The 23,230-nt window shown below is 60.5% G+C and overlaps 1 protein-coding gene across 1 annotated transcript in view; it reads right to left on the reverse strand.

The window, feature by feature from the left end:
* Positions 1-22,373: 22,373 nt before the first annotated feature.
* The window catches only part of RNF212 (ring finger protein 212), a 52,950-nt gene continuing 52,093 nt past the window's right edge, over positions 22,374-23,230 (reverse strand). The window contains exons 11-12 of the mRNA XM_055246651.1: positions 22,915-23,081; positions 22,374-22,581 (exon numbers count right to left, since the gene is read on the reverse strand). Of these exons, the coding sequence (XP_055102626.1) occupies positions 22,577-22,581; positions 22,915-23,081 (172 nt within the window). The 3' untranslated portion in view covers positions 22,374-22,576. The remainder of the gene's footprint in view (positions 22,582-22,914; positions 23,082-23,230) is intronic.

Genomic DNA, 23,230 nt, shown 5'->3' on the forward strand with positions numbered 1-23,230 from the left:
CCGCCTGTCTGCCCGTGCCCCCGTGCCGGTGTGTGGACTGCAGCAGAAACTGCCTGGTGTCCAGCAGAAAGACTGGGACTCGGAGGCTGGCCAGAGTGTCATTTTATTCTCTTTAACAGGAGGTCTGGCCACCAGTCCTGGCCTCTGGCAATTCGGCCAGGGCCACGGCCGACAGAAGGGGTGGTGAAGCTCCACTCTCCACAGAGGGACCCAGGGATCCTGAAAAGGCCTCAGATGCCCTGAGACCCCTGAGGAAGGCAGGGTCAACAGAGTGGGCACGGCCGTCCTGGGAGCCCAGGGCCCAGCTGCTAGGAACCGGGAGCCAGGGGCTGCCCTGGGACAGCCCTGGACGTGCCCTGCTGGGCATGCAGGCCGGCCCGGATTCTGTGGCCGAGGTCGTCAGCGTGTGAAAGCCACAGACACAGGCGGGCCCAGAGTGCCTGTCCACCCCGAGGCGCCTGCCCTGGCCTGGCCTCTCCTGGATGTCGGAAGACCTTCATCCATGCCCCCGCCCTGTGCCCGCTCAGTGGGCTGAGCACGCAGGGTGTGGTTCTGAGGGGCGACCCCACCAGCCTGCTTGGGCCCCAGCGTCTTCTCAGTGTCTGCCTCCCGTGAAACCTTCCACTCAGTGAAGGAGCACAGTAGGTGGGTTGCCGGGCCAGGCCGAGGGCACAGTGGCTGCTGGGGGCTGAGGCAGCTCCTGGAGTGTGTCCTCTGGGAAGGTGCTGTCTGCTTCAGGGGTGGGCGCAGCCGTGTCCCTTGTACACGGGCGTCAGATGTGCTGGGAGAGCCGGGGGGAGGGAACTTTGGGACCAGCTAAGGGCGAGATGCCCACTCCGGGGCCCCCAGGTGAGGGCTGTGGGAGGAGCCGAGGCAGCTGCAGCCCCGCCTGCTCTCTGTGGCAGCCGCATCTGGCCCAGCCAGCAGGTGGTGACAGCTGCCAGCAGCTGGCTGGGCGAGGGCTGGCCTGAGTCCGGGGTAGCGGTGGAGGCGGGGCTGTGTGTCCGGATCCTCCAGCAGCCCCTGGAGTTACAGCGGGTAGGCGGTGGTCCAGGAAAGGGAGGACCACCTACCCCGAGCCCTGAAAGACCTTTGGAGACAGCAGCCCAGAGTACCGGGGACCGGTGGGAATCGGCCCTGATGCCATGTGGGGCTGGGGACTCCAGGAGGCTCTGTCTGCCTCTGGGGGCTCCTGGTGTCTGGGGGCTCCCCTGGTGGGGAGTAGAGCTGCAGAGGGCAGAAGAATGAGGGTCACTGGCTAGAGTTGGGTCCTAGCCTCTCCCTAAGGTGCAGGTCTTTGCTAGAAAGCAGCGGCCCCGTGGTGGGGCCAGGCCAGGTGGGCTGCAGCTGGGAGGCCTTGGGAAGGAGAGGCCACAGGCTTGCTGGGGAGAACTCAGCAGAGCCCACCCTAACCTTGACTTTCCTGGAAGCGTCCAGGGTCTCCAGCAAGTAGCTCCTCCCACACCTAGACTAGGGTGAGAGAGGGGTGCGGGGATGAGGACCGTGGCCTCCTCGTCCTCCAGCCCCCACCCACCTGTGCCCAGCTGCATCTCAGCAGCTGTTTTGGGACCACCTACCCGGGTTAGCCCTGGCACTGGCTTCTCCTTGGCTGGGATGCCTCACCCCCAGCACCCTGGGGAACAGGTAGGGTGGGTGGGTTTGTGCCTGGGACCCCAGGGGTGCCTGGCTTCAGGCAGCACCAGCTGTGGAGGGTAGACCGCCTTTGCTGTGGCAAGACCAGCTGGACCCCTCTCCGGCCCTGCTCCGGGGCCACCTGCCATCTGTGAGCCTCCTTGAGGAATGGGCATCGGGCCGGACACCTTCTGTGGTCCCCTCACAATGCAGCCTGCTCCCGGCCTGGGCTCTGACCCTCTGATGTGTGGCAGGGAGGTGGAGCATCCCAAGGGTGGCCACCCCCACTCCCTCCTGGCCCCAGGCTGCAGGGAGCAAGGACCCCAGACTCCATCTCATTGTCTAGTGTGGCCTGGTCAGTGCCCTGAGCAGCTCCCCACTCATGGTGCACCTGAGCCAAGTCCTCTTGGGCCAGGCGGCCTCTCTGCACTGTCAGACCCCAGGCAACCACCTTGCCCCTCTGGCCCTCAGTGTCCTCATCTGTGACAGGAGGAGCCATCGGCGACTGAGTGGATGGGACGTGAGTCCAAGTCGCCCCGGAGCCCTCAGAGCTCGGGCCGGGCCCAGGCTCGGGGAGGGGCGGGGCGGTCAGGGTGGCGCCGGCCTTCATAGAGGCAAATTCCTTCTCTGTTCACAGCTTTTTCCTCCGTTTTTTTTCCTCTTTTTTCCTACACCATTCCTTCCTGGAGCCCCTCCAAGACAATCGGCACCCGGCTCCACTTGGCGGCCACAAAGCCTCTTTGACGGCCCAGGCTCCAACAGCGGGCGGTGGGGGTGGAGGCTGGGGCAGCAGACGCTGGAGGCCGGCAGGGCCCCAGCTGGGTCCGGCTGGGTAGGACGGGACAGAGGGGGTCTTCTGCTGGGGCTGGTGAGGCCTGAATCAGCCCTGGGGGTGTTGGGTGGGGGTGTCTCTTGTACACGGGTGTCAGACCCAGACTTCCCTGCCAAAGGCTCTGCCCAGATGAGCCTGCTGTGAAATCGGTGCTCCCTGCCCGGCCAGCTGGGAGCTGCGTGCCCAGAACTCAGCACCTCCCAGCTCCTCTGGTGGAAGAACAAATGCCTAGGGCCCGCTCGGGGCCATCCCTTGTGCCGCAGGCAGTTTTGGGGCAGGCTTACCTCACCAGCACCTCCTGGCCCAAGGCCTTGGGGCATCGTTCCCCTGACCCTGCGTCTGTCCTCAGAACTGGGTTCTGAGTGTGGGCGTCCAGCCAGCCAGGGACCAGGCCTTGCTGGGGGCCCAGGCCCACCTGGGACGGAATGGTGCTTGCCATGGAGGATGGTGCTTGCTCATGGATTGCCTGTCCGCCTCCAAGGGCTTGGGTGGGCTTGCAAACAGTGGTGGTGCTCATTAAATGCTTGGTTGGGGCCGGGCGCGGTGGCTCACGCCTGTAATCCCAGCACTTTGGGAGGCTGAGGTGGGCTGATCACGAGATCAGGAGATCGAGACCATCCTGGCTAACACGGTGAAACCCCGTCTCTACTAAAAATACAAAAAATTAGCCGGCCGTGGTGGCATGCGCCTGTAATTCCAGCTACTCAGGAAGCTGAGGTAGGAGAATCGCTTGAACCCAGGAGGTGTACGTTGTAGTGAGCCGAGATCGCGCCACTGTACTCCAGCCTGGGTGACAGAGGGAGACTCTGTCTCAAAAAAAAAAAAAAAAAAAAAAAGCTTGGTTGGAGGAGCTGCTGAACTTACGCTGTTGAGGCCTGTGGTGCAGGGCAGTGTTGGTGAGGCGTGGCCACTCTCCCCTCCTGGGAGCAGAAACCGGGCTCCCTTTGACTTCCCAAAGCCAACCCTGCACATGGGCACCCCAGGGGCCTGGGGTCAGGGTGGCCTGGCCACAGAGGGACAGCAGAGCCACTCGTTCCTGGCCTGGCACAGTAGACGGGCAGTGGCAGACATTGCCAGACACAGGGGTGGGGGTGCAGGCAGGGTGGGGGTGCAGGCAGGGTGGGGGTGCAGGCAGCGTGGGCCAGGGCCAGACACCCTTGAGCCAGGGGTTATGCCACCAAGTGGCCGCACAGAGGGAGGTGCCCGTGGGCACAGGCGAGAGGCCGGCCGCTGCCCTGGACCACGGGAAAGAGCCGTGGTCCACGCAGCATAGGACTGGCGGCCGGGCTTCTGGCCTGTGGTCGGTGCTGCATGCTATCCCGGCTGTCAGGGCTTACGAGGGTCGGTCTGGCCAGGGGAGCCTTACTTGACTGGAAGCACAAACGCTGTCTGCAGAGCCCTGCTGGGGCAGCAACCAGGCGGAGTGAGCATCGGGCCGGGGCAGCGATTGGCCCCAGAGTGAGGCACAATCCAGCCTTTGTTCCGAGGCAGCCCGGCCTGCAGGCCAAGAGGAAACGAGAGGCGCGCCAGGCAGCACCCCCGCCCGCCGGGCAGCACTCGGCCGCCAGGGCCTGGCCCTGCAGAGGAGCTGCGGGGGCCCCACTCCGGAGAAGCAGGCACGGCCTCAGGCTGGCATCGGGACGTGGGTCCTGGAGCACAGCCCCGGGGCCGTCCTGCCAGGAGTACGGAAGGTTCTGGAATTTGGAAGGCCATGCAAGGCCTGGTGTGGGGTGGGCCCAGGGAGCCCCCCCAGGGGAAGAGACAGTGCTGGGCCCACTGAGGGGCCCTGAGAGGGTGGCCCTGGGTGAGGGTCCCAACTGTGTGGGTCGGGAAGCTCCATCCCCAGCTGCTCCCCCAGCTGGTGACCCAGCCTCCCACCCCAGGAGGCTCTGGCACCCCTCCCTCCACCCCACACCCTCCCAGCCCTCCCCTTCCCTGCCCCGGCCCTCACTCCTCCTCCACCCTCCCTGCGCCTCCCCCACCATGCCCCGGCTGTGCGCTGACCCTTTGGGTAACTGTGCTGGGGCACCCATGGGGGATTGGCCTGGCCTAAACCTCCAGGGTGCGTGTGGCCACAGCTGCATGTGCCTGGTGCTGGCTGCAGGCAGGTCTGAGGTGCAGGTCCGCACAGACCCAGCTCCCCAGTCGGCAGCCCACATTCCTCTGCCCTCTCGCCCCTCTGGGCCCAGCCCTTTCCTGGCTGTAGTGGAAGGCAGGGTCAACACAGTGCCCAGCCCGGCAGTCTGGAGGGCTCTGCTCTTCTTGCCATTCCCCAGGGCCCCCAGATGTGGCAGAGGGGTCTGCCACACACAGCACAGCTCCCCTGTCCCTCCGCCCTCGCTGCAAAAGGGCAACCAGGCAGGCAGCTCTGCAGGGGTCTGTCCCTGGCCACCTCAGAGTCCCACCCTCTGCCCCGATGGGGGTACTGGTGTGTGCTCGTGTGTGTGGGGTGTGCATTGAGACCCTGTCTGCCCCTTTCCTTCACACCCCTTCCCTGGTGAGGCTGGGGCCAGGGAATTCGGGGGCTGGGGATCAGGTGCCAGTGCTCCCTGGCTGGCAGCTGCCCTGGGCCCCACACCCCACAGGCTACCTGAGGGGTCTCCTGGCCCAGGGCTGAGCGGGGACAGCTGGGAGGCCCTTCTCAGGAGGCATTTAAGCCTCCCCTGTGCCCAGCGGAAAGGTGGTCCCTGCACCCCCGCACTGGGCCAGATCCTTATCTCGGCCTGGGCTCCTTCCCAGCCAACTCGGCTGCAGGGGCCTGGCTGTGACCTCTGTAGACAGAGGTCCCCACGGAAGCCTGGACTCCCAGGGGGCACACCTGGCTTTCCCGTCGGCAGCCACGCGCTCCTGCGCAGGCCCTGGGCTCAGCCCTCAGTTGTGCTGGACAGCTGGAGACAGCCCCCCATGAAAGGGAGGGTCCTGGGAGGGGCAGCGGGGCCTGGTGGGGGCTGGGGGTTGTCACTATGCTCCTGAAGTGGTGCCAGGCAGACAGGGGCTGTCCGACTCCCAGGACTGACGCGTGGGCCAGAGTGGAGCCCCTAGGGCTGAGGGTCCCTGCCCGGGGGGGCAACGGGGCTGCTGTGGAGCCTCTCCAGTGGGGCCTCAGCCTCGGCCGCCCAGCATGGAGGGACTGAAGGCCTGGGGCCCAGTGAGCCGGAGAGAGTAGGGCCCCTAAGGTCTGGGACCCCAGCTCCCTGCCTGAGGGAGGGGGAGGGTCTGCCCAGGCCCGAATGGCCTGACCTCCTGGCTATGAGTGTGCACACATGGGAGTGTGTGGCCCTGGAGGCAGCTGTCCCCGACCAGGCTCCTGCAGGCAGCCCTGAGGCCTGGGCTGAGGTGCGGGTGGCTGCTGCTACACACCTGGGGGACCGCACAGCAGAGCCCTCCCCAGGCCCCGCCCGCCCCTGGTTTCAGCAGCACCCCCGGCCCACCTGGCTGCCCTGGGTCCCTGAGGCCTCCTCCTGACCACCCCCCCCACCCCACAGCCCAGGCCTTGTACCACAGCCAGCCTGGACGGCCTTCTGGCTGGGAGACCCCAGGGCTGGGGGTCCCGGCCCACCCCCCTCCCCTGCGATGCTCCCCACTCAGTCCGTGCCGGCTGGAGCTTCTGTGACATCACTTGGGGAGGGGCCTGAGCTTGCAGCCCTGGCTCTGCCAGGATCACCGAGTCCCCATGACAGGCCTACTTCCTGTGACCCCAGACGAGGCCCCAGCCCACCCTCTGCCCTGGCACTCCAAGGCAGAGCCAAGCTCAGTCGGGTGCAGACCCCGGTGGCCGCCGACTAACAGGTGACCCTCCTGGGCTGTGGGAGGGCTGACAATGCCCCCCTTCACTACCTGGCAGGAAGGGCCAGGGGTGCTACACACTCAGGATAAAGAGGATCTGCAGAGAAGGTGCCAGGAAAGCCGCTGCCCACCCCGAGCTGGTCCCACAACCCGTCCACAGACACTGCCTACTTTAAAGGAGGCCCCCGTGGCATCGGCCAAGGGTGAGTCAAGATGGCTGAGCTGCCAGGGTGGGGCTGTACGGAGGGACCTCCTGTCCCTGACACCCCACGGAGGCCAGGGGGCAGTGGTTTTTCTCTGGCGGGAATAGATGGAGAGCTGGGAACTTTCATGCCACAGAATCTTAAATACTTCCCAAGGTCAGGGCCATGGCAACCAGGGTGGCAGGCTGGGGTCAGGCCCCACCAGACAGCTTGACCCGCCCTCCCTGGGGCCGCCTGCCCGCCTACCCCAGCAGCCCCACCTGCTCCCAGGGTGCGTGTCAGCTCAGGCGAGGGCAGTAGCCCTGCTGGGTCAGGGAGGGGCCTCAGCTTCCGCATGGGGCTGGCCCGGGGGCTGGACAGGCGGACGCTATGGGGCATGACCCCCAGGAAAGCTTCTCTGATATTCCTATTTTTTTCTTGAGAGAGAGTCTCGCTCTGTCCCCCAGGCTGGAGTGCAGTGGCACAATCTCAGCTCACTGCAACCTCCGCCTCCCGGGTTCAAGCGATTCCCCTGCCTCAGCCTCCTGAGTAGCTAGGCACGCACCATCACGCCCGGCTAATTTTTGTATTTTTAATAGAAATGGGGTTTTGCCATGTTGGCCAGGATGGTCTTAAACTCCTGACCTCAGGTGATCCACCCGCCTCGGCTTCCCAAAGCGCTGGGATTCCAGGCATGAGCCCTGCACCCGGGCCTTCTCTGATGTTCTGCCCAGCAGCGTAGCTGAGGTCTCAAAGGGCCCCCATTTATTTGATCTTCTCCACAAACATCCACAAAGCACTGGGCACGCTGCCTTCGGGAAGCTCTTCCCGGGTGTCAGGAGAGGCTGCAGTCACAGCTGTTGTCTTCTGTGTTTGTTGGTGAAGCTGGTGGCAGGGTGATGTCCTCCTTCCAGGACGGTGAGCAGTCACAGGTTCACCCAGCCTGTTGGGCGCAGCCCCTCCGAGGTGGGGAGGTCACAGCGGCTGCCCCAGCTGCCCCAGGACTGTGCGAGCAACGGGGTCCCGCCATGTCGGGCAGCACCTGGGCCCACGGACCCCAGAGGCAACCTCACTCCTGCTGGCTTTGTCCAGGGTGTGTCAGCCACGAGGGCCCCGTGGAGGGGAAGGGTCTGCCCTGTGGTTCCCGGGTTGTCTGTGGCACCTGGGGGGCAGAGGGGCCTGGCTGTGTGAGGCCAAGCTGCCCTTGATTTGAGTGAACACCCCTGAGACAGAGCCTACCCGGCCATGGCAGGGGGTCTTCAGGGCCTTCTGCCTCCCCCTTGCGCCCTTGTCTGCCCTGGGCAGCTGCCCTCAGCCTCTCCTGCACACTGGTCTGAAGGCTTCAGGTGTGTGTGGGGGTGGCGGGTGCTGGGCCGGGGCCGCAGGAGCTGGCCAGGCTTGGCCCTGAGTAAAGCCCTGGCCCCAGGCGTGGCGGCGGTGGTGGGGGCGGGCCTCTGTGTGAGCGGGAGTGGTTCTGGGCTCATGTTACATTTTCCGCTGGAAAAACAGCCCCATTTTGAATGTTGGCTCTGAGCTTTTAAAAATTGCAAATATATCCAGTTTCCCAAACGAGTGCTCACCAGGCCAATGCGGTCGTTCTTGCTGGCCCTGCGGAGGGTGGGCGCCCGGCCCGGTGGGAGTGAGGGGCTGGGGACCTTGGGAGGGGAGGGCTGGTGCTACAGTTCTGGGGAGCAGCCCTGTTGTCACAGCCTAGAGACACTGGGCCCCTGCCACCTAGATGGGCAATTGGGGCCCAAGCCCAGGTCCAGGGAGATGGGGAAACTGAGGTCCTTTTGGCCTGGAGCCTGCGGGCCTGTCACCGAGGAACCCTCGGTCCTGAAATGGGCAGCACCTGGCCGCAGCAGGCTGCAGCCCACACCAAGGTCAGGAGGCCCGGCTGTGGGAGGCCTCATCTCCCAGGTGCACCCAGGTTCTGCGTTCCTGCCGCTCCCTCAGGCACCTCTCCAGCCTGGCAGGGCCTCACTGGCAGGAGGCGAGGTGCAGACCCAGGCTTCCGGGCTCTGAGTCCTGACTTGGGTCTGAGGCTTCACGATCCCTTTTCTGCAAAGGTGTCACCTGGTGCTGTAGTGTGTGGGGCTGGGGTTTCATGTGTGTGTGTGTGTGTGTACATGTGTGTGCACACATGCATGTGTGCATGAGTGGGGATGTACACGTTTACTGGGGTTTCCATGCACGTGAGTCTGTGCACACTTGAGCAAGTGCACATGTGGGTGCCCGTGTGTGTGTGTGCATGATGTGTGTGTTCATGTGTGTGTGTCCCTCACTTCCCTACTGCCTAGGGTCAGGGCAGTGCTCGGGGTCCCAGCACCTCTTGAACAATGGGGCGACCAGGACTCCAGAGGGGCACGTGGCAAGGGAGTCCCAGGCCGCCTCCGTCTGTCCACCCAGGCAGGGTGGGCTGCAGAGGGTGCTGGCGGGCAGGCTCCTGGTTGGCCTAATGCCCCTGGGGAGCAGGCTCACAAAGGTGCCGTGCACTCTTCCCGCTGTGCCAAAGCTTTGGGGCCTGTAGGGATGTCCCTGCCATACCAGGCCCCTCCCCAAGCTGGGGTCAGGGCCCGTGCCCACCGCCCAGCACAGGCCTCCTGCTGGCTGGCTGCTCTCCTTGGAGGGCAGAGAGCATTCTTCACAGTGGCATGGTTGCCAGACCAAATGACAAAAGTGCCCACGGGGTAGGCCAGAGACCCCAGGCCCGCAGCCCAGCTGCACCCCCAGGTTCACAGCAGACACTTTAACGCCAAAAACATCTGGAAATTGTTCCAAGGACTGGATTCCAGCCTTCGCCTTTGGAAGCTCAGCTGCCCCTGTGGAGGGTGGGAGGGCTGCTGGTCCGCAGGGCTGGAGCTGGGGCCATGAGTTCCATGAGCAATTCAGCCTCATGGGTGGCAGGCCCACGGCCACCGCAGGGCTGGCGGCCCCCGCTCGCCTCCCGCTGCTCCTGCCTGCTGGCGCTGGCCACTCAAGCCGCCGTGCCTCTGAGTGTGGCTCCTCTGATGGCCAGTCTTGAGGTGGTGAGGGTGGTCATTCTAGAACTGTGTGTCCATGTGTGTGTGTCGGTGCACATGTGTGCACGTAGGTGTGTACGTGTGTGTGCTTAGCTGAGGCTGCACCCCCGGTGGGAGGAGCTGGCGAGTGCACACACACACACACACACACACCCCTACATGTGTGTGCTGGCGCATCTCAGCTCCTCCCCAGGGGGTGCAGCCTCAGCTAAGCCACCTCCCCCAGCCCCACTGGAGCAGGCAAGGAACCACGGAGGGGACCCCAGGGGGTGACCCCAGCCCCTGGGGGTCATGTGAATGGGGCTCCACCCAGGCCAGGAATCCGGCAGCACTTTTGTTCCTTTTCACAAAAGGCGAGCACGACGCCCCGTCTTGCTCACCGCTCAGTGAGCATTACAAACGCTTGCCAACACGCACCTCCCTCGGCGCTGCCCGGCTGCAGCCAGCCAGGAGTGTCCGTCGGCTTCCCCAGCTCCACTCGGCAAAGAAAACAAACTCAACAGCAAGGATGTTCTCCTTGAATGCTCCGGGCCGTGCTCTGGAATCAGCAGCCAGCCTGTCCTCAAAGGGGTCTTGGCTCAGAAACATCCTATCGTGCATCGTTTTCTGCCAAGCTTCAGTCTAAGATGTAAAAGTGGAGAAACCAGAAGCACTGGAAGTGAAAATAAAATAAAGAGAGACATCCCGTGCGGGAGGAAAGGAAGAGAAGCGACTAGCACAGCGGGCAGGAGGGACACTCGTGCCGCCACACTCCCGCAAGCCCTACCTCCCCTGGGGGCCCCCGCCCACCAGGCCACACTCCCCTGCTGGCTGGAAACATGGACCTGCACCTGGGGCCAGAAGGAGCTGAGCAGCCACCAAAGACCACCGTCCTCCAAACCGTCCTCCAAAGCGCCCTCCAAACCGTCCTCCAAGTCCAGGGTCCTGCTGCTCTCCCCAGCTCCCTCAGCCTCCCCAAATACTGAGTCTGAGAGTGCCCCCCAGCAGGGGCTGGGCAGAAGTTTACACACACACAGACACGCCCACATGCACACCCACACACCCCCACACACCAACACAGACACATGCACACCCACCCCCACCCAACCCCCCACACCAACCCACTCCCACACCTACACCCACACATGCACACACATGCACATCTACACACACATGCACACCCCCCCACACACACCGACACACACCTCCACATACACACCCCCCAGACACTGACACACACGCACACCCACCCCCGCACACTGACACACCCACCCACCCACCTCCACACAGACACACACACCCCTGCACACCGACACACACACCCACCCCCGCACACCAACACACATACCCACCTACCCCCGCACACCGACACACACACCCATCCACCCCCGCACACCAACACACACCCAGCCACCCATACGACACACCCACCCACCCTGTACACCGACATACACACACCCACCCCCGCACACACACACCCACCGACCCCCACACACCGACACACACAACCGCACATGACACACCCACCCACCCCTGCACACTGACACACACATGCACATCCCCAGCCCCTGCACACTGACACACACACACCCCCACCCGCACACCTACACATGCACAGCCCCCACCCCTCCACACCCACACCCACACCCGCACACCCGCACACTGACACGCACCCACCACTGCACACCTACGCACACATGCATACCCACCCACCCCCGCACACCGACACACATGCACACCCCCACACCCCTGCACACCAACACACACACACACCCACCCTTACATGCACACAGGCACACATATACATATACACCCACATGCACACCCCCCTATACATGCATGCACACACATATATACACATACACATACACCTACATACACCGACATGCACACATACACGTACACACCTACATGCACACACATGCATGTGCACACACATCTGCACACCAACATGCATGCACACACACGTGTCCACTGGCACAGAGCAGTGATGTACAGACACATTTCCCAGGCTGCCTGAGGTCTGGGTGGCCGCGTGTGGTGCTTTGTGGCTGGGGTGTGCCCTAAGGGGTCAGGAGGGGCTGGGCCACACCCCAAAGGGTCCACACACTGAGGGCAAAGGGAGCTGTGGAGGACCTCGTCCAGGAGAGGCAGGCTTCCTGTGTGCGGTGTGCAGGCTGCATGGGGAGCAGGGCCTTGGCTTCCCCGACTGCAGCCACAGACTGAGCGTGTCCATCCCCACAGCTCCTGCCAACTCCAACACTGCGAGTCTGTTTGGGCGCCTCCAGTGACCACTGGCTCTGCGAGTGATGACTCACACCCATCACTCATCCCTTTCCTGAGTCAGCCGCAGGACCCTCTGCAGGGAGGCGTGCGAGTCATTGAGGTGACGCAACCCCTGCCTGATCACTTGCTGACTCATGGACACCCCCCGCCCCAGTCCAGGGCCTCCCCTTCCATCCCAGACGGGCCTGGGGTGAGCTGCAGCCGGGCCGGGATGGCAGAGCAGGGGGCAGGGGCCTGGGGGCAGGAGAGGCAGCCGGAATGGGGTGGCCGGGAGCAGGGCTGCTCTGAACCCAGACTGCTGGCCCTGGCTCCGCAGCGCCCCCTCTGCTCTCTTGCTTGGTTTGAGGGACCCTCTCAAAGCCTGCTCTCCAAGGCTCATGTGAATTGAACCAGCCACCACGTGGTCCCAGGAGGCGCTGAGCTAGGCTGAGCCTGGTCCCTCTCATCCTGGTGTTCTGGCGCCAAGACCCCCAACCCACCCTAGATGCAGGTCCGAGCCCTCCGGTGCCTGAATCGCAGACAGCCCTGCGCTCCATTGGGCTTAAGGCCACGTTTCTCAGTGTTTCTATGAGGGCAGAAAAGACATTTCTTGAGAGTGGATTCCTGAGGTTTCTGAAGGTCCAAGAACCACATTCTTTCCAGCCCTCCTGAGTTCCTGCAGCCACGTTTCCCTTCCCTTGGGGAAAATGCAGCTCTGAGGGTCTGGAGCAGATGAAGGTCCCGTAAGTCCTGCCCTCCCCGGCTGCCAGGGTAGGTGCCTGGTGCTCTGAAGGTCCTGGGGAGCCCCGGCCCCGTGCCAGGCATGTGAGGCCTTCCCAGCCCACATGTTCCGTGAGGACGGAGCCAGGTCCTGCGTTGCTTTCTGCTGCCTGGACGGCCGAGAACGGAGCTGGAGCTGCCCTGTTTAAGGCAACTCCTGTGCTGTGAGCCCTGGTGGGGCCACCTGGCGGGTGTCCGCCAAAGCAACCTCACTGCCATAAGTGTTTTTCTGTTCCTGCGGTCATATGGGCTCTTGTGAAAGCAGTTTTCCAAGTAACTATGGTGATGATTTAAGTCTACTACATTTGGAAAAATGAGGGATGAACCTTGCAGCCCCGGTCCTGTCTCGCAGGCAGCTTTGGAGAACATCTTTTGCTGCCTCTGGAATCACCTGGTCCTGCCTGGGGGCAGTCACTGGCCCAGGCCAGCTCCCGAGCTGCCCTACTGCCAGACTCGGAGAGGGGCTGAGTGTCTGTTCCCAGCCTCAGACCCCTGCCCCATGCCCATCGCCTGAGACTGTGGTCAGACCCAGCCACGTGTCTGAATGAGCCTGGCACGAGGAACAGTGGCCCTGAGAGGCATCTGAGCCCTGAGCCCCCCACACAATGCAGGCCAGGGATCGCCTCTGCTTCCCCCAAGATTCCAGGCTTTGTCTGATTTCCAGTGGCTCTGGTCATCCTCACCCTGGTGCCTGTGGAGACCCTGGTGATAATGGCAATGCCCTCCCTTCCCCACACGGGTGGAAACTGCAGGTCCCGGCCCCTAGGGTCCTGGCTCTGCACTGCTGTCAGCCTGGCGTGGCCAGGAAGGATGCTGCCTAGCAGCCCCAGCCGCTTGAGGCCAGGAGAAAGTCAGGGTGGGAACGTCCGTCTCTGCACGTTCCTGGCATCATGGCCAAGGTGGCCACACGTCTGTGGCAGGCCAAGAGCAGGGCCAATCCCAGGAACGACCGGAGTCCTGCACACAACTGTAGGTGTGTGCAGCCCGCACGACAAAGCAAACAGACAAGCCATCAACAGTGGGGGAATCCGTGTTAGGGCAGCCGGGTTCTGGCATCAACGCTAATATCGTTAACTTTTCTTTAAGTGTGGAATTCTTTCCCAGCTGAAAGTCACAAAAGGCACTATAGATGGGGGTGTGGGTGGAGGGGGGGCCCTGAGCAGACCCGGTATGAACGGGCACAGCACTCTGGCCAGGGCGGGTGCTGGAGCTGGCTGGGCGCTCTTCCGTGCGCTGCGTCTGCAATACTGGTCATCCCTCTGCGGGGACATGGGGGCCTCTCCAGGGCTTCAGAGAAGGGTTTGCAAAGACAGTGGTGAGAACTGGAGTTCGGAGTTCGGGGTCCGGCGGAGGGAGAGTTCGGAGTCCGGCGGAGGGAGAGTTCAGAGTCTGGCGGAGGGGGTGCCGCCGAGCTGCCTCTCGAGGGAGGCTCTCAGGAAATCGGCCGCCTCTGCGAGTCTCAGTGCCCGGTGCCCTCTGCCTCCGAGCCCTTCCCCAGCAACCCCCCCGCCCTCCCCGAGTCCTCCCCGACCCCTCCCCGACCCCTTCCCCAGCCCTTCCTGAGGCCTTCCCGAGCCCTCCCCGAGCCCATCCCGAGCCCATCCCGAGCCCATCCCGAGCCCTCCCCGAGCCCTTCCCGAGCTCTCCCCGAGCCCTCCCCGAGCCCTTCCGGAACCCTTCCCGAGCCTTCCCGAGCCCTTCCCGAGCCTTTTCCCCAGCCCTTCCCGAGCCTTCCCGAGCCTTTCCCCAGCCCTCCCCGAGCCCTTCCCGAGCCCTCCCCGAGCCCTTCCCCAGCCCTTCCCGAACCCTTCCTCAGCCCTTCCCGAGTCTTTCCCCAGCCCTCCCCGAGCCCTTCCCGAGCCCTTCCCGAGCCCTTCCCGAGCCCTTCCCCAGCCCTTCTCCAGCCCTTCCCCAGCCCTTCCCGAGCCCTTCCGGAGCCATGCCTCCCCAGCCCCGCTCCAGTGTGAATTCGGTGTGTAGTCTTGGTTTTACCACCGAAGAATTTTAGGAATTTCCTCTTAGTCTGAAAAGAAAACGTGTTCAAAACCTTTCTTCGTGTTTATAGTTGCTTGGGTTTGAACGCATTTTCATCCTCTCCAGAGCGGCAGCAGAGGCTTCCTGGCAACCAAGCTCGTGCCTGGGGAGGGGGCTCTGCGCCTTCAGGCTGCCCGGCCCCAACTCCCCTTGATTAGGGGGTCCAGGTCAGGTCAGCGTCAGGGTGCCACCCGGAAGCTGGCCAGGTGCACGCGGCTCCTCCCGCCTGGCAGTGGGTGGGCACACCTGCCTGGAGGTCCATGCAGAGGCACGGGAACCGCTGAGGCGACTCAGGCCCGGGTGCGGGGATTTGGGTGTCTCTCGGAGGCGGCGAGCATCCAGGCCGAGCCCAGGCTGCAGGGGCGTCCACCGTGACAGGTCCGCAGGTGTGGCCGGACCCATCTCCTTCCAGCCTGCCGACTTCCTGAGCCTGGCTTCTCCCTGGCCTTCCTGTCAGTTCTGGGGACTTTCTGGATTGTTCTTTCAATAAAATTCTGTCTGCCGCGGCTGGCGGTGGAAGCCCAGGGCTCTCCAAGCCCTCCAGGCAGCCTGTTTGCTGCACACACCCACCCACCCCCGCCCCCGCAAACCCAGGCCACCTCACCTGCTCCTGGGTTCCCAACGCCAGGCCCAGGGCAGGGCAGCCCCACTGCAGATGCTGTGTCCTGGTAGCGACAACTTCGCGAAGGTCAAACCGTCACCCCCTCTCGGCAGCCTGCACGTGTTTACTTTGCTGCAGTTGGGAAAATAGTGCTAGCTGGAAATTCTTTCACTTTTGATAAACACATCTAGCGACTGTAAACCAATACCTTGCTTTACACTATTCATCCATGGAGATTTTAAAGCTAAGAATGAGACTTCTGCCAGATGCCAGTCAGTTGCACTCCTCGAGGTGGCTGCCAAGGAAGGCCAGGCCCATCTGGCCGCTACAGTGTGCAGTGGGCACTCGGCCTTGGGAAAGCCACCCGATCCGATGCGGAGCGAGACCCTCACTCAGGAAGGCTGGTCTCTTTCCAAGAAGTACCCAGCCTGCTTTGGTGATGATTTAGGTGAAGAAGGCGGGAAAGGGTGGTGGTGGTGAAAACTCTTCAGGGCGAGGAAAGGAAAGGCCATCCTGAGGGCGGGCCCCAGCATCTGTGGGGAGCATCTGTTACTCCTGGGGCTTCGTGCCGGCCCGAGGGGCCTGAATATGAACTCTCTCCTATTAGAAATGGAAGCACACCCAGAGTGCCCCGGACAGACGCCCAGCCTGCTGCAGGAGCTCCTGTGAGCTCATCTGCCTTCGGAGCATGCCCCTGCATCAGGCGACTGCAGCACAGTTAGACTGATGGGCTGCCCCAAGCACAGGGCACGAGGAACCTTGCGCCCCTTCGCGTATCCGATGGGAGGCGCCCACACAGGGGTCTCCTGGAGGGTCCCCGCGGGAGGCTGCAGTGTGGGGCAGAGGTTCGGATGTGGCCGGATACTCACTCTCCCGTACCAGGGGCCCTATGCTGGCCACTCCGGCCACATGTGGCTGCTTCTGCTTTGTAGTGAGTGACTTTCTCAACCAAGCCTGGCCATGGCTCTCCACATGCCAGTCTCTTGAGCTGCAAGAGAGACCCCCAGATGTCTCAGCCCAGTGGCACTGGCTACTGTCCCCTTCTGTGCCTGTGCCTGACTTGCCCCCAACTCGGCTCCAGCTCTGCCCCTCAGCCTCTCACCTGCTGCCCTTCCCCATCTTGGCTGGGCCAAAGAATCACTCATGCCCTTACTCGGCGTAATAGTTCATTCTCACGCTGCTATAAAGAACTGCCCAAGACTGGGTAATTTCTACAAGAGAGAGGTTGAATTGACTCACAGTTGAGCATGGCTGAGGAGGCCTCAGGAAACTTACAGTCATGGTGGAAGGCAAAGGAGAAGCAGGTCCCTTCTTCACAGGGCGGCAGGACGGAGTCAGTGCAAGCAGGGGAAGTGCCAGACGCTGATGAAACCATCAGATCTCATGACCCACTCAGTATTGCAAGAACAGCTTGGGGGAGTCACCCCATGATCCAGTCACCTCCACCTGGTCCCGCCCTTGATACGTGGGGACTATGGGGAGTACAATTCGAGGTGAGATTTGTGTGGGGACACAGCCAAACCCTGTCACTCAGCTTCCCTCGGGTTTCCTGCCCTCTTCTCCAACACTGCCCCCCAGCACAGCCGGCAGCTCCTGCCTAGGGTCCCAGGGCCCTGGCCTCCCCTGTGGCCACAGATCCTGGCTCTCTGTCCCACCACTCAGGCAGGCACTGCTCAAATCTATCTCCTCACTGAGGCCCTCCTCTGTGGCAGCTCTGAGCCTTGATCCCGCAACCCCGTCTGGTCAGGACTGGCAGAACTCATCAGGGGAATCGTTGGAACTCTAGTCACCCTTGCCCCTCCAGACCTCCCAACCTCTCCCCTCCCCCCCAGCCCTAGCACCCCCTCACCCCAGGCTGCCTGGGTCCTACCCAGTCCCCAGCACTGAGACCGGCCTTCTGCTCCCCTCCCTCAGCCTTGCTCCCCTCCTGGGACAGGGTCTTAGGGTGCTGCCTGCTCATGACTTGCTCAGGGTCTCAGCCCCCTGCCTCCCACTGCACCCGTGTCCTCGGTCACGTGTTCCGTCAGGGTGCTGGGCATGGCACCGACATGGAAGCTCTGCCTGTCTGCTCCTCAGTGTACCCCTTGCAGCTTGGCTGGTGAGTGCCGAAGGGGCGGACGAGGCTGGTGCCCGGCAAGAGATGTGGCCCAGGAGGACCCCCGGGCTTGGCTCGTCGCTGAGGACGATGCAGTGGTGCTCACGGCTGCGCTGTCTGTGACAGGGAAGAGAGGAAGCCGCCGTGCCTCTCAGAGCGGAACACGCAGTCGTGCTTCACTTCTGTGAGTGAGCTACAAGAGCTCACGCCAAACAAAGGGGCCAGTCCATGGAACAACCTCAAGTGTGACCCCCCCTTTTTTTTTTGAGATAGAGTCTCACTCCAGCCCAGGCTGGAGTGCAGTGGCACGATCTTGGCTCACTGCAACCTCTGCCCCCCAGGTTCAAGTGATTCTCCCATCTTAGCCTCTCAAGTAGCTGGTATTCCAGGTGTGTGCCACCCACGCCCGGCTAATTTTTGTATTTTTAGTAGAGACGGGGTTTTGCCATGTTGGTCAGGCTAAGTGTGACCCCATTTTTATTAAAATCAAAACAAAGGACCTCAGTCCAACAAAATAGGAATTCTGAAAGACCAGAAACAGATGTAGAAGGTGCTGTGCTATGAGTGGGGGAGCCCATGAAGGTGGAGGCTGGGCCCAGCAGCTGGGGAGAGGCCTGGGGATGCCCCTCAGCCACTCCATCTCCAGGTGTCTGCCACAGTTGGGGCCACGAGGAATTGGGAGCCGTGATGGTGGAGAAATAGTCAAATATTGATTTAGTACCTACTGGAGTAAAATGCTGATTACCCATCAATGGATTAGGTAGAAGATGCAAATCACATCATTGGGCACATTTGAATATAATGCATCGTAAGGCACGGCCCAGGCTGTGGAGCCACCCTGAGAAGTTCACAGTTGGTCTCATCATTTTATGTCCATGCTGTGCATTTGCTTCTAAAGGACCATGGTGGGGGTCTGCGCTACTTGTAGAAACAAGAATCCAGTCTAAACACTTACCCTATGGCTCCGCCTGTTCTCTAAATACGGCAGTTTCTGAGCGCCACGGCCTCTGCCTCTGCATTCTTTCCTTGAATGCTGAGTGTCTAACCTCGGCTTCTGGGTTTGCTGCTGCTGTTTCACAGAGAGCACCCCACACAGAGCAGCTTGAGGATGCCCCACTGCTTCCCTGGTCGTGGATAAGCCAAGCAGCTGGCGGATGGCGTGGCATGAGCACTGGCTGTGCCTGCTGGGCGCTGCCTTCACGCACAGCAAACGGAGCCTCCGAATCCTGCCTCATCAGCCCAGGTCGTCGCTTTGCTGAGTTGCTCAACGCTTTTACACTCGGCGGGCAGCACTAAACAGTTTCCCAGACGGGCGCGGGCACCGCTCAGGCTCCCTTGGTCTAGTGCCCTCTAGTGTTGCCAGCCAGCACTGCTGCAGAGGCCGCGGGTAGCTCCGACGGGAATGGACGGAAAAAAGGTGGCTGAGGCCACTGTTAACCCGGAAGTATTTTGCCTATGTTTGTTAACTAGCTATGAAACTAAACATTCTCACGCTGCCAGCAAAATGACCATTTTTCATTGAATTTGCAGACAACAGCATTATTAGTGGCAAACATCTTGAAGGAAACAAAGTGTGGTCAGGTTGAGCAAACATCACATTATTTTCCTGAGGAATGCTGTGTGAACTCATGGAGCCCGTCTGCACTAATCCGTCCAGTGAACGGCTTCCTTCCTCCTGGCCAAGTTCCTTCTCCAGCATTTCCTCCAAATCCCACCCAGCATTAGTGACATCTGTCTATAAACATTAGTTTTAGTCTCAAATATTTTTTTTCCCTCAAAACTCAGAAGCTTAGCGAGAAAATAAAAATCACAGTGAGCAATGTGTCCATTCCCCTGGCACTTCTGGACTTCCTGTAACAGACACAGCTCGAACCACGTCTTGTTGGCAACTGCCTCCCTATGCCATCACCGAGAGGGCCTTGCTGTGCTGGTTGATGAGATGGATGTGGTGCTTAGACGGGCAGGTGATGTGGTTTGGCTGTGTCCCCACCCAAATCTCATCTTGAACTGTGGACATGGTGCTCAGATGGGCAGGTGATGTGGTTTGGCTGTGTCCCCACCCAAATCTCATCTTGAACTGTGGACGTGGTGCTCAGACGGGCAGGTGATGTGGTTCGGCTGTGTCCCCACCCAAATCTCATCTTGAACTGTGGACGTGGTGCTCAGACGGGCAGGTGATGTGGTTTGGCTGTGTCCCCACCCAAATCTCATCTTGAACTGTGGACGTGGTGCTCAGACGGGCAGGTGATGTGGTTCGGCTGTGTCCCCACCCAAATCTCATCTTGAACTGTGGACGTGGTGCTCAGACGGGCAGGTGATGTGGTTTGGCTGTGTCCCCACCCAAATCTCATCTTGAACTGTGGACATGGTGCTCGGACAGGCAGGTGATGTGGTTTGGCTGTGTCCCCACCCAAATCTCATCTTGAACTGTGGACGTGGTGCTTAGATGGGCAGGTGATGTGGTTTGGCTGTGTCCCCACCCAAATCTCATCTTGAACTGTGGCTCCCATAATTCCCACATTGTGGAAGGGACCGGGTGGGAGGTAACTGAATCATGTGGGTGGGTCTTTCCCATGCTGGTCTCATGAGAGTGAATAAGTCTCACAAGATCTGATGGTTTTATAGGAGCAGTTCCCTGCGCACACTCTCTGCCTGCCGCCATGTAAGATGTGCCTTTGCTCCTTCTTTGCCTTCCACCGTGACTGTGAGGCCTCCCCAGCCATGTGGGGCTGTGAGTCCATTTGACCTTTTTCCTTTATAAACTATCCCGTCTCGGTTGGGTATGCCTTTATTAGCAGCGTGAGAACAGACTAATACTGCAGGGAAACATTTTTTTCACCAAAAAAGGCAAAATTTAGTAAAACATCCAGACAGTGGCACAAAGCCATTCCTTGGATAGAGCCAATGGACAGCGCTGCCGAGGCGGAACTCCCACCTGTCCTCGCGGCAGTGCCGGGCCTGAGGGATGATGCGTGAGGCTGCACAGTGGTGGGGGACTCAGCCCAAGGTTATGTCTTGGCCCTGAATCACAGCTGCACCGCGAGTGGTGGAGGCAGCCCCACACTGCCTGCAGCACAGCCCACAAGACACCACCGGGCAGGACAACTCACGGCAGGCGGTGGGGGGTGTGGGGAAAGGCTTGGCTGCAGTACACCCACATGTGGGAGTGGCAGAGCCCGCAGAAAAGGTGCCGCCCACTTCTAGCCCAGGACGCGCATGAAGAGCTGAGGGCACTGCCCCTCCGTGGTCCTGCCCCCTGCCAGTCTCTGCTGCTCCATCACGACCCCGCGGCTGACCCTGGGCTTTCACAGTCTTGTTTCACACAGCTCGTGCCTTCACGCATCATCCCTCAGGCCCTGCGCTGCTGTTCCTGGGCTGAACGTGGGCTTTCCTGCACTGCGTGAGGACAGGAGGGAGTTCTCCCTCGGCAGTGCTGTCTGTCACCTCCATCCACGGAGTAGGCTCGTGCCACTGTCTGGGTGTTTTACTAAATTGTGCCTTTTCCGGTGACAATCACTGGAAAGGAAAGAAAGGTGTGCCGAGGTGGGCCCGTGGCAAATCGAGGCGCGAGGGCTGCCCCTGGCGAATGTCTGGACAGAACCAAGTGCTGCGGGGTGGACCCTGGCCAAATGCAGCCTCAACTGTGAAAAACAACAGCAATAAAGAACAAAAAATGCTACAAGTATGGCCTCAAGTTTATGTCTAGAACGATGAAGTGATGGAAGAAACTGCACTTTTAAAATCAGGCACCACTCATCAGCCCCCAGAGAGAAGGGCCCGGCGCTGCCTGGAGAGAGGGTGAGGCAGTGGCAGGCGGCCCCGGGGCAATATTTCTTGGCAAAGTTTTCAAAGAAGTCCCCTAAGGAACACCACAGGCATGAGGATGGCCCTGGCCACGTTCCTTTGCAGGATCAGCTCCAGCAAGTCCACCTGCCAGAACCAGGGCGGCCGCTGCAGACTGAGCTGAGCCCTGCGAGGTAAACCGTGAGAACGGCAGCTGCAGGAAGAGAAGCGATTCCTACCGCTTGTATTTCACATGCAGCCTGCAGCTGGACGTGTGAAGCCCGCATGTACATATCACATAGCACACACAGGGAATGAAACACCAGTGCCATAATTTGATTCATGATTTTACGTTTTGAAATTTCTGGGAATGAAACCAACTTAGAACATGCACGTTACTACAAGATTTTTGCATATCTGATTTCAGCACGAGTTTTTGGAGCACAGTAAGCTCCCAGAGGGGACAGTCAGCTCCCAGAGGGGATAGTCAGCTCATAGAGGGGACAGTCAGCTCCTGGAAGGGACAGTCAGCTGCCAGAGGGGAAAGTCAGCTCCTGGAAGGGACAGTCAGCTCCTGGAGGGGACAGTCAATCTGGGACAGCCATGAATGCCATGACTTCCAGAAGGACATGGGCACCGTCTGTCTAGCAGCCCAGGCATCCTGGCATCTGGAGGGCCCAGGGGAGGTGCCTGGGAGGCCGCTGTGAAGGCAGGGACGCCTCACCTGAAATAAAGTTTCTGTGTGCAGCCTGGCAGTGCCTCAGCTCCGCCGACAGTGAAGGTGAGGATTCTCCTGCTTCACGCGGTGCTCGGCTGCTGTTAACTCGGTTAACTCGAGTGAGATAACAAAGTTCTTTGGCACTTTTTAGGTAAATGCAAACTAAAAGATTAGAACTAACCCCATAAGCCTCTTTTCCAACCCTGTGTGGTCCCGGAGACGTGGGCTCTGAGACTCTGGGAGCCACGTGCACAGGGGCATCTCCTGCAGGAGACCCCACCCTCCTGACGGAGGCAGCGGCTCCACCCACACAGGCCACATCTGCAGGGCGAGCTCAGGCCCGGAATTCATCTCCAGACATGACAGAGATTCATCCGCTGAAGCCGGCATCACAGGCCAGCTGTGAGTACTGTGAGAACAGAATGCGTAGTAATCACCTAACACAGGATGTGGCGGAGCCGACCCATGCTGCGTGCGCACCCCACAGCAGACCTGTCTCCCCCAGGAGCTGCAGCCAGAACCTTCTAACAGTAAATCAACAGGCAGGTGTTCGTTTTGCCTCCAGCATCAACATTTTAAGGAAGTTCCAAGTTGTTAAGAGTAAAGTTGCAAACATATCACACATATGCTACCCCTGATAATCAGAGACATACTGTATTCGACTACATTACTTAATTATTTAATCAAGAGAGAAAGTGCAGTCGCACTGGCTGTCTAACGTACACATGCTGGTGGGCACGAAGGCTGGAGGACTGGAAATGGGCAGAGCGGGTGGCTGGATGCCCCAAGGTGAGCAGGTCCCACAGGAGGTATCGAGAGTCACGGTGAAAACACATCAACTTTGTGTTTGAAATGACTTCAGAACTTCACACTGTTGGGGAAAATGAGGGTGCACATGTTACACACAAAAAATAAGGTGGGGACAAGAGTTTATTCACTAAAATGTGTATTTTAAAAAATTCAGATGTCATCTTAGTATTTTCAGAGTATTATCAATATGTTTAAGTCATAATTTTGGAAGTTCACAATGAATATAAAAGTGAACATTACTGCGTTTCTGAACAACTAAGAAAAAGCTGAGAAACACAGCTCTTGAGAACGTTTAGAGCTCCGTGTCTGCCCTTGGCACACGCTCAGTTAAAGAGCTTCTTTACACACGTGCTTTCCCAAGAGCGTTTTCTTCCTGGGCTGGCTGAGCACTTGCCTAAACACTGCCTCTGCAGCAGGCTGGAGATGCTGATGGGCGGCCGGTGGGGCGGCCTCGCCTGGGAGCCCCCGAAGCTTGGAGAGTCCCCTCTTCCTGCTCTCCCTGGTAACTGTGGTGTTGGCGTTAGCGGTGGTCCCTTGTAGGGGATTTGCAGAGGTGGAATCCTAATAAATTCAAGAAACACAAAATCATGAATGCTCCGAGCATCTCTGGTGACACGACAATTACAGCACTGACCGTTTTGTGGTTTTAAAGGCCTGGATTCAAAAGCATCTCTGAGTACCTCCGACCAGCATGCACACCCCCGCCAGGC

The sequence above is a fragment of the Symphalangus syndactylus genome, chromosome 16 (genome assembly GCF_028878055.3).
Source record: "Symphalangus syndactylus isolate Jambi chromosome 16, NHGRI_mSymSyn1-v2.1_pri, whole genome shotgun sequence".
NCBI classification, from domain to species: domain Eukaryota; kingdom Metazoa; phylum Chordata; class Mammalia; order Primates; family Hylobatidae; genus Symphalangus; species Symphalangus syndactylus.